The 17568-nt window shown below is 38.8% G+C and overlaps 1 protein-coding gene across 1 annotated transcript; it reads left to right on the top strand.

Annotated features, from left to right (window-relative positions):
* The first annotated feature begins 974 nt into the window (after window positions 1-974).
* LOC114530792 lies at window positions 975-2016 on the top strand. The gene is made up of 2 exons (XM_028552413.1): window positions 975-1560; window positions 1802-2016. The coding sequence occupies exons 1-2, from the start codon at window positions 975-977 to the stop codon at window positions 2014-2016; spliced, it is 801 nt and encodes a 266-aa protein (XP_028408214.1).
* Window positions 2017-17568: the final 15552 nt, after the last annotated feature.

Raw genomic sequence — 17568 nt, 5'->3', positions numbered from 1 at the left:
TCCTTCCATCTCTTCCACATTGGAATGCCACTTGTGTAATTTGGACTGGGCCCTGTCAAAGATCTCTATGCCTCTCTCCTTTGGACTTCTTCTCCACCACGTACCCTCCACTCAACATGTCATCAACGTACAATCCATTCTTGATTTCAGCAACCTCCAGCGGAAATTTAGCTTTTGGCTGAAGAGGTGTTGTTCAAGTTCCTCCAAATAAGAAGGGTGCAGGGGCGCCGGAATACAGATAATAACGGGGGCAGATATTCATATATTCGTGTTCTGCATTATTAACTCCTTTTGAAATCGATTGTTTTTACGATCTGCGAACACGAATATATGAATATCTGCCCCCGTTATTATCGATATTCTGGCGCCCCTGGAAGGGTGATTGATTAAGCCCAAATAGCGCACATGTGAACCAAAACACTGTGATCTCTTCGGGGTTTTCCTCATTGATCCAATTAAACCACTTACAATCTTCTTCTTTTATCCGTATTTGAAGGAATGCTTGCTTTATATCTGCTGGGATTGCCACTGGTTTAAACCGATTCCGTACTAGAACATTCCACAAAAGATTTTGTAATGGTGGGCCCCATCTCTAAACAGTCATTTGGAGAGTTGTCATTTGCCTTCGCTGACGCATTGTAAACTATGTGTAGCTTCATGCTCTCTGCATTCTCTTTCACCACTGGGCTTATGTGGGAGATAAAACTCTCTTCCTTGCAGTTCCTGTGTCACCCTCTGGATAATCCCATTGTCGTACATCGAAACAGACTAAAGGCCTGATTCCACGAGCGAAATTTTTCGCGGTGAAACTGGCGAAAAACGCGAAAGGCGAAAAAAATTCGCATGAAATTTTCGTATGCAATTTCCACACAATCGTGACCTGTTCGCGAAAACATTCTCGACGTTTGTTCTCCAAGACGGCGCTAGCCAAGGAGCAACTGATTATTGTACAGACGTCGGAAAAAAAAAGTATGATGAGGTACAGAAAACGATTTTGGATCCGTAAAGTGTTTTGCGAACGTGAAGTCAAAGGAGAATTTCATTGCTTGGTTAAAGAACTTATCATAGTTGATCACGAGCTGTTTTTTAAAATGTTCAGGATGATGCCAAGTCAATTTGAAAAACTTTTACCTTTAGTCGTGCCAAAGATAACCAAAGCCAATACAAGGCCAGGAGTTATATCCCCCGCAGAATGTCTTTGTGTTACATTACAATATTTGGCAACAGGAAATGCGTATGCCTCTATAGCAGCAAGCTATTGTATTGGGCAAACAACAGTAAGTAGGATTGTCCATGAAACTGCTCAAATAATATGGCAATCACTTTTGGAAGATGGTCACTTAAAAGTACCACAACATGCTGATGACTGGAAAAAAATAGCTCATGTTTTTGAGAAAAAATGGAACTTTCCTAATTGTGTTGGTGCAATGGATGGGAAACATATCGAAATTCAGGCACCACCATCTAGTGGGTCACTTTTTTTCAACTATAAAAAGTCATTTAGTATTGTTTTGTTAGCAGTATGCGATGGTAATTATCGTTTCACCCTTGTGGACATCGGTAAGCCATATGCAGAAGCAAATTTGGATATCAGAAAATTAGTTGCCAATTATAGGATCTCAAGAGCTCGAAGAATCGTAGAAAATGCGCATTTGGAATATTGGCAGCAAGATTTCATGTATTTCACTGCCCGATTCACTCCAGGATTAATACCACTGAAGCTGTTACAGAGGCTGTGTTGCCCTACACAATTTTCTCATGGCTGGCAGACAATATGATGAAAATTGTTATTGTCCACCAGGATTTGCTGATTATGAGATTAATGGTCGACAAGTGAATGGTGAATGGAGGACTATCATTCAAAATGATACAAGTTTAAAACCTCTAAATAGCATTGGATCAAATAACTACAGCAAGGCTGCAAAACATACCCGAGACAGTTTTGCAAACTATTTTTGTTCGCCAGTTGGAGAAGTTCTCTGGCAATGGGAAATGTACTCAGTAGATGTAAGCTGACATTGATAGTGTTAACAGAGGTTGAAACTTGTAAAACAATTACATAAGCTTTAACCCATTGAGCTGCAATAGACCACAGTGCTCCCTACTTATATTTTCCCCTCTAATGCCAGGTGATTTTATTCTTCAATGGAGAAGCTTTGCAGCTTGATGGGCTAAAATCCCTCCAGCCCAAAGGTGGGGCAAAAAATGTTATCTTGTTGTTATGCATGAGAACATTATGTTATTAGAGTGAATGTAATGAATAAGTGAAACATTGCTTCTCATCATGAGAGGATATATTTCATATATTAGTTTAGTCAAAAATATTACAGCCCAGACTACAGCTTTAAAGAGCCATAAAAGATTAACAAAAGACTAGTAATATATATATAATTTATTGAAGCTGTAGTCTGGGCTGTAATATTTTTGACTGAACTAAGATTTCCGCCCGGAATATCGATCGCTGTAATTTTTCATATATTATTCAAACCATTTCACACAGGTAATAATACTTTTTAAAAGCTAAAATATATATGTAAATAAACACTCTTTGCTTCTTAAATATAGTTACAAATGCTTTTACTATATGAAATATTGTTCATGGAACAACTTAAATGCAAATATTTATAGAAACAATATAACAACAAAGATCTTCAGAAAATGTTTTGGCCATTTTAACTGTTTTATCAAATATTTTATTAAGTCCAGTAATTAACAGTTCCTCAGATCATTTATAACATCAGGAATCATCAGAGAACTCTAAATCAAAAAGCAACTGCTGCATTTTTATTTTAGCTAATTGATTCTTCCTCAAAGAGATCTGTCAAAGTCTTCTTAATGTGTGTGCAATACTGCAACAAAACTGCTCATCTTCATCTTCTGATTTACTGCTTGATAATTTATTTTCTTGATCTTTCTTATCAATTTACTTGATTAGGAATTGCTCAACTGGATTAAGTTCAAGTTTCTTTTTTCTTTTGGGAACAACAATGGCTTGTGGAAATTCAGGTTTTAGATTCCGTGTGACTTGCTGCTTACTATTATATTGGTCACTTGCTTGGCTTTGTCCACTTGCTTGGGTAAGGTTTAAAACAGCAGATTTTGGCACTGTCGTTTCTATAGTAGTATGTGTATCAGGTACTGTTATTTCCATTGGAGGTTTATCTGGTGAATCACATCTTATTAATTGGATATTAGTGTGAGTACTTCTGTTACTGACAGAATCATGAGTACTTCTGTTACTGACAGAATCATTTAAGAATTGCAACTGATTATAAAAGCGACAAGTTGGTGGTTTCGAATACCCACTCCCAGACTTCTCCATGTCTCGTTTTCTGTCTAGACACTTTTTGAACCCATCTGATAGATTTTTCCATTTCTGTTTCACTTGTTGTACTAAAATTGAAACATAATAAACAGCTTCAACTACGACACTACAGTAGTGAGACTGTGACGTTATTAAACCGTAATTAAGTACACAGTAAGGATTTGCGAGAAAAATATTTTATTTGTCAGGTTATACACATTTAGTATGTCAACATTTTAATAGTATGTTTCTTTCCATAGCATTAGGACTGTTTATTTTATTACATGATATTATGAGAATGTTTCTTTCAATCCTACTAGGACTGTTCGTTCATTTTAAGAGTTCATTTCTTAAATAATCTGAAGGGAACAGGTTTTTTATTTTTGCTTGTGATTACATTTGTCTCTCCAGCCATAACCCGTACGCTTCTACTTCAACTTTAGGACAATGTTGATATGCGTCGGCTGCCAAATGCTTCCCACAGGTCTGCAGCCATACTAGATTTTTTATCAGTATTTGCGCTTTCGGGCATCTAAAACACTCCAATTTGATGGAGGGAATGTTCAGGTTTGCGAGGAGATCCTTCTCGTATCAAACATATTGTTTACAAAAGGTAATTTGTGAGCGCTACAGTGTGCGCTACTCCCACGCGTGATGATGTGCACACAAGCATTTGTTTACACACATTGTCAGTTGATGACTTTGTTCAAACGCGTTTATGCATACATTACTGGTAATAGGTTTTAATGACAGGACGAACCTGAACATGTTCCCCTCCAAACAAAGAGTAGCTTGCACATAAATATCGCACATCGAACAAAAATTGCCCGAGAAAACACAGATCGAGTTTGTTGAGCAATCATCTAAATATGGGTCGTACGCGTAGGAACTGCCCTGTGTTTGGCTGTGGTAGTACAAATTTAGCAAGGTTAGCAAATCATCTCGACCAAGTACACAGTATGGACACAGAGGAACGCAAGAAATGGTTAAAGTGGAGTAAGATAGGAATATGTGTACCTCGACAGAGTAAAGAACCAAAGGAATTAAATATGGAGGAGTGTCTGGAAAATTTATTAGAGCGCCAAGAAGAGATGGAGAGAAACTTTAATGTTTACTTAAGCACTGCAAAATTAAAGCATGTGCAGCCTAGTCGTAAACGAAGAACCTCTACCTCGGGGGAAACGAAGAAAGTAACGAAGGCACAAACAGACTGTTATTAAGTAATCCTGAACATAGCATTTAATAGATTGTATAACATAATGCATAGTGAAGAGTGAACTAACGTAGTGCAGAGTGAAATGTTGTAATCATGTATATCAATAAACTTATAAACGTTTTTCTTTAATTTCAAACAATATTACTTCGTCGTCTTCTTCATTCCTGAGTGGGTTTAGTTCTAGTGGTAACTGGCTGATCACACGTTGTCTCTGTTGTTGGAACCTACGCCTACAGCGCCGTATGAACAGAACACACATTGCCAAGACAAACACCACCGGTATAACGAACAGCCATAGCATTCCTTTCTGTTTTGAATATTTTTGTACCGTTGAAGTTTCGTTTAAATAAACCAAAGTGTTTGTATTTGAAGTTTTATTCGAACCATGCGAATTTGCGCTTCTGTGGTAGCTTGTGACCGCTGGTGCCGTACTAAAAAACCTGAACGCACAGTCGCTAAGTATAGTTATGTTATCATTCAGATGTAACGAACGTAGTAAACTACAGTTCAAAGGATTGTCCCTCATGTCCAGTTCTTGAAAACCATCTAATATCACATCGATGTCTTGCTTGGTTACTCTTGTAATCTTGTTGTGAACCATCACCAACGTCCGATACCGTCCACCATTTCCCCGTACATGAGGAATATTCGTAAAACCTCCATTCGCACAATTAATCATTTTCCTACTCGTCGAACAGGTGCAAGAATTTGGACAGGTTAAGACTCTTGAGAAATTAAACAAAACGAGTAACAAAAAGCACAACATTTCGATTAGTGGAGAATGTCCCAAAAGCGCGTTGCAATACGACACCGGGCTCATTTCGCTTGTCAAGCTTGTCATGCCAACATGGGAAATTGCTTCGGACAGCCGCAAACACCTAGTATAGAACTGCGTGAGATTTTCAAACGCATTCGCTGCCTTTGTACGTGCTGTGGTGGACGTGTTTTAATTTACAAGTCAGAGCTAGATGGAAAGGAAGAAGGAAACTCTTCTAAGCAAAATTTACTACAACACCAGACACGAGGCTAGTTTTGGCGGTTTAGAGAAACTCTATCGTGCAGCAAGGGCGACAAAAAAAAAAAGTCCAAATATAAGTCGAAAAGACGTGCGTGAATGGTTGCGCTCGCAAGAAACGTATACTTTTGAAAAAATCAGGGCCGTCTGTTCTTCTGCTGCCCAGTGTATTTCGATATTTCATTTATATTCTTTTATAGATTTGGTGGTTCTTAAAAGAACCGTTTTGTTTTGTCTTGTCTTTAGCATTGTTTCTTTAGCCACGCAGCATAGGCTTCCAGCTCGACCTTTGCGCAGTGATGGTAGGCATTCTCCGCCAAATGGTTGCCGCAGGTTTTGATATGTGTTAGTTTGTCAAACAACGCATCAGCTTTAGGACATCCAAAGCATTCCAAATTTACGCTAGGAATGTCTAGGCTTTTTAACAAATCCCTCTCAAAGTGTCCCCCTTCGTAGGCGATAGCTGATGAAGGACCCTTACGAAGGGATTTATGAAAGTCTAGGACAATATTACCTAGATTCGAAATTTGAAATGCTTTGACTCCCCTAGGCACTCCAAAAGGTAGTTTGTGAATGTGTTTCTTCACGAACCAGCAGGATTTTTTATCTTTTTCCTCCAAGTCTTGGAAGCGTAACCCAAGATCAAAGAAGCAGGATCTTGCTTCTGTACAAGAAACGGGAATCATTCCCAATTCCTTGCACAGAAATTTCCTCTTGACTTGAAAACCATCCATGTCGATTATTCCGACAATGTTCTCCATTGCTGGTGTAGTGATTTATGTGACGGGGTTTATTCTTTCCATGCATTTATTATATCTATATATGATGTGGTGCATAAAACGTCACAGGTGTAGCGCTACAATGTACGCTACGGTGTGCGCTACACCTACGCGTAATTATCAATTGTCGGCGTTTTCGTGTTGCGCTACCATTTGTGCTACACCTACGCGTAATTATCAACTGTCGGCGCGCCGCTAATATGTTTTGGTGATCGTCTCGGTGAACATGTGCGCACACATAGAATTTCATCCCGCCTAAAACCGCACATATTGTTAGAATGAGTATTATATAAGTCGCGCCTCAAGGTATTATTCACTATAACTGCTACATGTCCGAGATGAACCGCTTCAAGCGCTATCGAAGGAGAAAAAAAGAGGAGGAAAAAGAAAGAAACGCAGAGCTGGAGAGGCTCCGTGAGTTCTACCAGTATGTCTTTGAGAGACATGCCGAAATACTGGTAGAATTCAACAATCTGCTGCTACTTGAGATGAGGGAAGATCTGATTCGCGACATCTTGCAAGAGATGTCGTGATCAACTTTTGACAAACAAAAAAAAACCCGGTTCTTTTAAGAACCATCAAATTCAAAAAAAAGAATTTCAGCTAAAATCACGATTAATGTATGTGCGTAGTGTGTGTGTGTGTGCCTATGATTTTGTTTTGCTTGTTATCACGATTTTAGCAGAATGTTTTTACATTTGCATGTCTCTCCAATCATAACCCGTACGCTTCTACTTCAACTTTAGGACAATGCTGATCGTTGATCTTTTAAAAATGGCAATATGTTGTATGTTTCTCTTTGAAAAGCCCTTCACACATCCAGAGTTTTAGGGACTAAAAAAGTCCCGCAAGGGACAAACAGTCCCGCTATATATTGTATGTTTCTCTTTGAAAAGCCCTTCATACATCCAGAACTTTAGGGACTAAAAAAGTCCCGCAAGGGACAAACAGTCCCGCTATATGTTTCTCTTTGAAAAGCCCTTCACACATCCAGAGTTTTAGGGACTAAAAAAGTTCCGCAAGGGACAAACAGTCCCGCTATATGTTTCTCTTTGAAAAGCCCTTCATACATCCAGAGCTTTAGGGACTAAAAAAGTCCCGTAAGGGACAAACAGTCCCGCTATATGTTTCTCTTTGAAAAGCCCTTCATACATCCAGAACTTTAGGGAATAAAAAAGTCCCGCACGGGACAATCAGTCCCGCAGGGACACTTAGTGACCTATGTTTCTCTTTGAAAAGTCCTTCACACATCCAGAGCTTTAGGGACTAAAAAAGTCCCGCACGGGACAACCAGTCCCGCGGGGACACTTAGAGTGCTTCAGGGACACCCGGGAAGAAAAAAGTCCTGCACAGGACACTTATAAGCGATTTAGTTCCAAACACTTTCAAGTTGACATCATGCCTCGAACACGTAAAGATTGCCCGATATGTGGTAGGAAAAATTTGTGGAAATTATCTAACCATTTGGCAGGCGTGCATAAACTTTCCTCTATGCAAAGGCAACCTTATCTTATATGTGCAAAAAGTGCACCTTTGGACTTGGAAATAATTTTAACCGAATTGTATAAACTAATTGGTAGTATGATATAAATCATCTTGCAGATTATTTAAAACCTCATTGTCAACATGTACTCCATACAGTTAATACATCCGTTTGGCCTCTTAGTTTCTGGAAGTACCAAGTCGGGAAAAACTACATTTGTGAAAAAACTTTTGAGCTATGTCAACGTCATGACAGATAATCCTCCAGAAAATATTGTGTACTATTACGCTGAGTACCAAGATATGTTTGGAGAAATACAAAATTTAATCCCTGGAATAAAATTCATACAAGGCCTGCCAGATGATATACTAGACAGTATTAATCCTGAAACACGTAATTTATATGTCATTGACGACATGATGGGTGAAAAGGACGGAGTTATTTCAAAATTATTTACAAAAAATGACATCATGGTAACCTTAGTGTCATATACATTGTACAAAACCTATTTCATCACAGCAAAGATCACCGTACCATATCCTTAAATGCAGGTTATTTGTGTCTAACGAAAAACGTTTGCGACGCAAGTCAAATTATTCATCTAGCTAAACAGTTATATCCTAGTCACACGAAATTTTTCCAACAAGCCTACCAGTTGGCAACGAAACAGCCTTATTCCTATTTGTTTGTGGACCTTACGCCAGCGTATCCCAATGAAATTCGAGTTAGATCCGGTATCTTTCCAACAGATAAACATTGCGTTTACCAACCAAGAGTATAAGTAACTCATGGCTTCTGCAAAACAATCATTTGACCATGTCTGCTTGCATGAAAAGGAACTCCGAACTTCTGAAAGTATTAGCCAAGTGTAAACCTGAACTGAGAAAAGCTATTTTAAAAGCAACCGAAGACGATCTACTGGAAGCTATAAGACAGTGTCTTTTGAACGTCTGGTTTGATACAATTAAACTGAAACAAAAAACAGCGAAAAAGATTGCACCACACTCCAAACATATAAAGTTTGCAGCTGACAAACGAAATCCTATTGCAAAAAGAAGAGCACGTCTTGTCCAGAAAGGGGAGGGCTTCCTACCGCTTCTACTCACTTCAGTTTCAGTGGGACAATTGGCTAACTTTCTATAAATGGAACACGTCAAAAGGTTGGTCCTTGTACCCGAACATATGGCCGAACAACGAAAGAAACCTTTCGTACCACCTTTGACTGCACAAGTAGGTGAAATTGACCGAGATGCAAGAGCTACTTCAACGCCAAGACATACCCGTTGATGAGAGGGCGAAATTGTACGACCAGTCCCTACAGCGATACTTAAATTTTTACGACAAACGTATGAGTACACCTATTAGAGTGACTAACGTCGAACCTTCTCTGACTGAAGATAAAGAAGAAAAAATGCCAGAGATAAAGATGATGACGAGATTGAATCAGACATACTGGATAGTGTTCCAGCTACAATAAAATCTAGAGCACGTCAGTTGGTGAAGAAACTTAAAACAAACAAAGATGTCGTTGGATGGAATGAACAAGGTCAAATGATGTTCAAAGGAAGACCAGTACCCGAACATATGGCCGAACAACGAAAGAAACCTTTCGTACCACCTTTGACTGCACAAGTAGGTGAAATTGACCGAGATGCAAGAGCTACTTCAACGCCAAGACATACCCGTTGATGAGAGGGCGAAATTGTACGACCAGTCCCTACAGCGATACTTAAATTTTTACGACAAACGTATGAGTACACCTATTAGAGTGACTAACGTCGAACCTTCTGTGACTGAAGATAAAGAAGAAAAAATGCCAGAGATAAAGATGATGACGAGATTAAATCAGACATACTGGATAGTGTTCCAGCTACAATAAAATCTAGAGCACGTCAGTTGGTGAAGAAACTTAAAACAAACAAAGATGTCGTTGGATGGAATGAACAAGGTCAAATGATGTTCAAAGGAAGACCAGTACCCGGAACTAATATCGTCGATTTGGTCAATGATTCATTGCGTCAGAGGAAAAACTTTAATCCACCAGGTTGGAAGTTATTTTTGAAGGCGTTGGGACATTTAAACGTACCCGAAGGCGTTATCAGAAACGAAAATCGTTTAGGACTTGTTCCGGAATATAAAACTAAAGGACTTTCTGATCATGTCCCCCAACCCTCACCCAAACCACATCTTACGCCGATGCAGCAAAAACGCAAGAAACAGCGTAAAGTCATAAACAGTAGTCCATATAAATGGTTAAAATAATTTATTTCTTTTTTTTTTTTACAATAAATGTATTTTTAAACTAACATTATTTGCATTTATTCACACCACTTTTGTATAAAGTCACGTACAAGCATGTCATTCCATTCTTTGCTATCCGTAAACATGTATGGAAAGCAAAGAATAACGTATACTGTCCACACACGTCCGAGTTGGGTGCTTGTAAAGCCCTCGTGTTCCAACTAAATGTACTGCAATGTTTCTCCAAAAACCTAGTAAGTGTTGACTGTAGAATCCTGGAGCTTTCGCGTACGAGTCCCAAAACTCTCCTCTCCCATCTTCTGTGACAAACTAGGCACACCAATGACTTCCGGGTTTGTTACTCGGATCAGTGTTGACTACGAAACCTTTTGGTCTTCTTCTTACTAGCCCAGGTAAACCATCTGATGGTAAAACGTCTGTAAATACAGTCTTTGTAAACGAGTCACTTTTTAATATATTCAAAATCTGCAGCGTATTCATGTTCAGTTAGTGAAGTCACACAGCACGTTCCTGTTTGCGTCAATTTTGATAAGACATTGAAATTCACTAAGCACCACAATATTTATAGCCGCCTCCAAGGCCGTTCCAAACTGGCATTCGATCGAGACATTTCCGTTTCTAATTGGTTGTGCATGATCACCTAGGCACAGGTCTGGAGTGAGATTGAACACAAACAGTGTAAAACTGTCTGCATATTCTTCACGAGTTATACCATTGCCCTGATTTTCAAACATTTTATGTGTCCCAGCGTACAGTGTTTGGAACGCTGAAATGTAGTTACTTCCTCTTGCACTCGCAAATTTTAGCAATGTTACCATTTGTACTATACAATGTGTCTCAATGATTTTGTATCCATATTTGGAAACATATTTTGCAAATTGTGTCAAGCCTAATGGTAGAAAAATATACTAATTAAATTGCAGTTGCTTTTTCTTAATTTACTGTAGCCATGTCAGATTTAACTTACCATTTTCCAGTGAACTTTCTATAATTTCTACTTCGTCCTTGTCACTATGATATAAACACAATCAAAGTATTGAATTTTTCTTTTACTGGTAACTAGTGATAAATGTCTTTTAAAAGAATTTCAGCCAGGGCCATAGCTAGAAGCTGAATTGGTGGGGTGATTCGTCCTATGCCCTACTGATTTCTTTTGTACACTATTGTTCTTACAGTAGATAAACATGATTATATGAATATATAACCCCCTCAATTAAATGGTCTAGCTACATTTTCAGCAAAGCTTTCATCATTTTGAAATAATAAAAATGTGAAGACAGTTGATAAAAAATAGATGTACAAAGAATATTTTACTGCTAATATAAACTGTCAAGATTGCTTTCTTCTACCATTGGTTTGATGTTGTTAAAATTAACTTTGTTTTGTTAGCACTGACATACCTAATCCATGGTACCTTAGGTACCTAATCTGAAGTGATATAAAAAATGTGATTGTAACACTAAATAATGAATGCACAAAAGCATGTTAATTAGAATTATAATTATCTTTTCATTACACAGCCCAGACTATGAGTATGAGTATATAGTATTATTTGAACTTTTTATTAAACATTAATTCAGTCTGTAGCATAATTTAACAATTGTATTAGCTTAAATTCTCCCACATATAGTTACACCTATAATTAGGAAAGCAATAAAACTGGTTCACTAAAACGATTTTTGAAATTATCATCTAATATCATGTAATATCATTATCTATGTTTGCCTAATTACGCACTATATTTATAATACTTACATTGCTCCATTTTCTCCACTCATGGTGGAACTACCCCCTCCACAAACGTCTTCGTGTGCATGCATTCTGTCCATTATTGCTACTGCTTCATGGCAATTGATACATGTGACTTTTGGACTAATTGAAATCTATATATGTTTTTACATATGAAATTGATGTATAATCTCCTCACATGATCAATCCAAGTTGAAATCTTAGCTGATTTATATGGAAAAAACACCTCAATAAATAGCTTACCTGCATTTGATTTGGATCAGTGCTAATGGCTGCATTAAAAGGAATGTCTCTTTGCAGTGGCCTGATGTACCCTTTGGCAGATGCAATAGTAGACGTAAGATAGGTAACAGTATATCCACCAGGAGGGATTGCAATGAGCATCAGTTGTCGATTGCCACGTTCACCAGTTCTTAGTATTTCATATCCACCCACATCACTAAGCATGGGGAAAGTCTCTGTGATCTTTTGATGTACATGCTCACTACTTCCACCTTTGGTGAAGCAGATTGTTTGTTCCTCTAGTCCTGCTAAAGCCATGCTCACTTTCTCTGATGCAGATGGGGCAGTGTTTGAATTCTTTTTTGGTAAGCATATAAAGGTGCGAGACCATGTATTTCTTATAGGTACGGGTGTTCGTCCACCACTTGAGGTTAAAACAGCCCGTCTTTTATTTGGTTTTGAAGTGTTCCTGCTTAATGAAGGGGTCTATAACCAAATAAATGCCTGTGTTCTTCTGCTATAGTCCTTGGTGTTGAATTAGGTGATGGTATATATCCAGTAACACCCTGTCTTCTATTGCACTGCTTAGTGTCAATGGTTGTTGTTGAAACCTGGATGGTGGGATAGTTATGGATCCAGAAACAGTCCTTTCCTCACATGCAGAGACATTATTCACTGGTCTTGAACTCGAATTTTCAAGATGTAATACAGCATTAAATAAATATACTGCACAGGCTCTTAATAGATCTTTTGCATCTGTCATTTTTTCTATTTTTTCTGTCATAAACTCGCATAAAAACAATGCCAATGGAAAACCATCACAAATTTGATTAGCAACTTGCCTAGGAAAAACATTGATTTGTTATTTCCTAACAAAATCTATATTTCTGCCTATTACATGTAAAAAAAGAATAATTCATACCTGCTGAGTTTTTCTTCCGACCTCGTTTTTTTCAGCAGAAAAAGAAAAGTTGGACAAAAAGGCCAAAAATGCGAATGGAAAAACCGGAAGCAATCAGATCTGGTTTTGTTTTGTTGTTTTTTTATTTTTCGTCGTCGCAAGTCTGAAATGGCACGAAACATTCTAGTATTTGAAATGTGTATGTAACTGTATTTATCTACGTCCCAGTCTTATCTCCCAAGAGTTGTGGTGTACAGCTTTAGCTAATTTTCCGATGCGCGATTCAATTTCGCTCGCATGATACGGCAATTCCTCCAAGAGGAACAATTAAACCGTTCTTTTCATGCTGTTCGATTAAGTTTAGAATGAATTGGGGTAAGAATATATTTAATACATGTAGATACTGGTCGTATTTTAATACTATCGCTGCTATTTCGCCGTTTAACAAGATGTGGTTGTGTATGGGTGTGTAGACACGTCGTAGTTTGCACAGGATTGAAGATTTAATATAACTATATAAGCACAAATTCCAAAGGCAAAGTGTAAGACAAAGCGAATGTATCATGCGGTTTATTTACATTTTTGAACAATTGAACTTCTATACTTTTTAAAGTACTCTGTGCTTCTGAATTTCGCGATCAAACATTTATAGGTTTGCAAGGCATCTAAATGCGAATATAAACTGTATTGTTTATGTTCACAAGCTCTATATTAAAGACTGGCATGTGGCCGGAGTTAAAGCCAGAACAGGCGTACTCTTACATTTGTTTTGAGTGTTTGGTGTTCGTTTCGAAGGCTTTGTTTATATTAATATCATGATATTCATCTTCAATTCATGATGTTCAATTTGAGAATTTGTTAATTGATTTATTTTCAATCTTGCTGCATGATTGATTGGCTTGTTTACAATCTATGATATGGTCGTTTTGTATACATCCTTGCCGTTTTATCGTTTTAATGCTCGATTTAAGTTATTGAATTTTGATAATAATAACGCGCCATACCAGAGGGTGTATAAAAAAAAGAAGACCTTTAGAAATCGATCTATTGTTATAATTTCAATGTGTCACCATTATGCTAGCCGAAGAATCATAAAATATTGTCAGCTATGTGCATAAATATCATATCTCTGTTACAAGCACAAAAGGCTTACTGCTCCTGGGAATTCAAACGTAACTTATAATAGCAAAGTTGCACAGTAATCAAATTACTAACTAGTCACACCAGACTTATATCCAGACTCAAAGTATAGCTGTTGTACAAAACGCTTTTTAAGAAAGGTTCCCTGATTGTAATCCACACGTGAAAATATTTAAATGCAAGAACAAGCCTTAATCTTAACAAAGGTGGTTCTGGAAGGCAAAGAACCACACAATCTGTGGACAACATCAATGTGGTTAGAGATCTCCATGAAAACATAAAATTAGACAAGGGTCTTACCGGCAGGATAATTGTGATTCTCCAAGTATAATACGCACCACCAGGGGTTCATTATGCAATTTTCGCCACTATTCACCAAGCCATCACGGTTCAAAGCTCTTTGTCATGCAAATAAGTCAGTATACAAGACACCACTTGCCCAACCCACATTGTCTTTTTAGGGGGCTTGCACTGTAACACTGCGAAGGTCTCACCTTTAGGGTGGGTATTCAGATATCATTATGCATTGTTTAAAGCAAAGTGAGGCCGGAGCATAGTCCACAAACCACCCAAGTCTTTTTGATGATAAATTTTAATGAAAAAACAAATATGCTGGACATAAAACACGGACTACACAGTTAGAACAGTCCTCGCATATGTATCTTCCTGATAAACGTCTTTCTTATAAAACTTACGAAAGGTGCCAGAATTTGTCCAGTCAGCTGTTCTAAGAATCAGATCAAGGGGCACTCCCTGTTTACAGGCCTTCGACGTAGATTCCGAGCGATAGCTATGGCCAGTAAAAGTCGCTACATCAATTCCCGCTTTTTCCAGGGCAAGTTTTAGCCAGCGAGAAATGGTAGGTGCGCACGCCGCTTGGTGTGGTTTGCCAAAGGAAAGAAATTAGTTCTGCATTGGAATTAAGTCCCGAAAACTGTTCATAATCGGTATATAATAATTGATACAACTGTAAACACAAAGTTTCTTGTTGTTTGAAAACCTAGGGAAGGAGACTGTCAAGGGAAATTTCCAGGACGTGAAGTTTTAAGAATTTGCAGTGAAACAATATTATTCCGCCGTTCTCACCATAGAATGTAGGGATAATGCAGATAGTGTCTGACTTCGTTGAGCTGAAACAAGGGCGGCCAAGGCAACTGTTTTCAATGTAAGCTGTTTTTGTGACAGACTCTCAATAGGGTGAAGCATTCCAGGATGCTTCAGTAGAGTATTAACGTTCCAAGTCGTTGTATACTTTGGTCTTGGAGGTAGAGAAACGAACATTTCTTTCAATAATCTTCCCACAACTGGGTGCTCACCCAAGACTTTTCCATCAACAGGTGGAAGCAATGAGGACAGGGCTGATCGATAAGTGTTTACGGTGGAATAAGACTTGTTTTGTACATCAAACTGGTCTGTTAGGAAATCACACATGGTTCCTAAAGATGCCTCAAGGGGATTCGTTTGTTCCCTATTACACCAGCAACAAAAGCATTTCCACGCGGCTGAGTATTGTTTTTCTGTTCCTGGTCGCCAGGACTTGAGGACATATTGGGTAGCCCGTTCAGAAAGCCCATGACTCTGTAATCGAGAACTGAGATATGCCATGCGATTAGGCGCATCGTTTGTCGTAGAGGATGTAGACGAGTTTTGTCGTGGGGATGAGACATTATTCTCTGCCACTGAGGTAAGAGAAGCGGAACGCTGCACACATACTGCAGACGAATTGGATACCAATGAGCTGTCGGCCACCATGGCGAGATGACGATTGCATCTGACACTTGATCGTTGATAATCTTCTTTAACACTCTCCCCAGGAGACTAAACGGAGGAAACAAATATGGAGTAAAGTTTCCCCAGTTAAGCGCAAAAGCGTCGACTGCATGCTCTCCGGGTCCGGCTTCCAAGAAACATAGGTATCAATCTGAAAATTTAGCAGAGAAGCGAATAAGTCTATATCAGGAGTAAATATGGTTTGACAAATCCAGGAAAACAACGTAGGGTGTAGTTTCCACTCTAAATTATCATTGGAATGCTGAGAAAGGTAATCAGCTTGGATATTGGACTTTCCAGGAATATGAAAGGCCTCAATCACACAGTTTCGGTCATGAAGATGACAAATCGGTCCGCCCATATTATTAATGTAGGCAACTACAGATGCATTATCGCTGAAGACTTTAACATATACATCTTTAACAAGAACAAAACATTGTACTGCAAACCAAACAGCTTTAAGCTCCAGGCAATTAATATGTAACAGTCGCTCCTCGTGCGATCATGTCCCACTAGTTGTAATCGAGTCAAACACTGCCCCCCCACCAGAAGTGTGAGGGGGTCAACGACTAAATCATATATCTCTGATAGTCGAACTGATTCTTTCAGCGCCTGTTTGGCTTGAACGACCTTTTCCACCAAATAAACCACCGGGATAATGCTGTTGACTAATCTTTTCTGATATGCTTGAAACGATGCTTCACGAGCTTTGTTTTATCATGCAAATCATCCCAAACTCTGGAGTAACTTGGGGAAATTTCAAAAATTCGCATTAGCAGGTCGTAAATATTTCTTCTGAATCTGCAAAAATTGCTCTTTTGCTGGACTGGACGTTTTTGCGGGCCATATTCATTCTTGAAGCAACGCCTTCCGAAACCGTCGGGCCACAATCTTCAGAATCCTTGTATAGTTCGTTATGGGGTAACTGTGACTCAGCTTCGGCGACGCTTTTACTGCCTGACTCTTGTGAAATACTTTCAGCAGGATCAAATATGGAAACAACTTCTGCTTTTATTTGTTGAGGTTCGTCGTCAAGGTCTAGATCAACCGGGTCCATATTAATTGCTTCAGTCAGATGTGCCAACTGGGCTGTAATTCAATCCATAGTCTGTGCAAGAACATCCACGCGAGCTTCAACAGACAAACTTGGAGTCGTTGAAGGTACTTCGCGCTGATTAAGAGCTTGTTGGTCAGTCATGATGGCAAGGTAGCATGCATGTGAAAAAAAGGCAATGTGGGTTGGGCAAGTGGTGTCTTTTATACTGACTCATTTGCATGACAAAGAGCTTTGAACCACGATGGCCTGGTGAATAGTGGCGAAACTTGCATAATGAACCCCACAGTGCGGAGTATTATATGAAGGAGAATCCACATGTGGGTGCTTGCCACAATCCCCTTCCAATTTCGTCTGCTGGTTTAAACAGGATAACAAGGCTTGATTTAGGGTGGCACCCATATTGTATGCATGTGCGACATGAATTATTAGCAGGTGACTTTGCACTCCGAGTGGTTCAACCAACCAACACTGTTTTCGGATAATTTCATCTTTGGGGACGAAGCCACATTTTTGCTGAATGGAGAAGTCAATATGCACAATGTACCTCAATATGATGCAACCACCAATATTGAACTTTCAAAGAAATGATTCCTGTGCAAAACTAACTGTCTGGGCAGCCCTCTGCGGCAATGGTTTGCTTCTGACCTTATTTCCTTGACCAAATGTAATT

This window comes from Dendronephthya gigantea, unplaced genomic scaffold (genome assembly GCF_004324835.1).
Source record: "Dendronephthya gigantea isolate DGI-Jeju-01 unplaced genomic scaffold, DenGig_1.0 000066F, whole genome shotgun sequence".
NCBI classification, from domain to species: Eukaryota; Metazoa; Cnidaria; class Anthozoa; order Malacalcyonacea; family Nephtheidae; genus Dendronephthya; species Dendronephthya gigantea.
The sequence above is the reverse complement of the archived record's forward strand: the minus strand, read 5'-3'. Positions and strand labels throughout refer to the sequence as shown.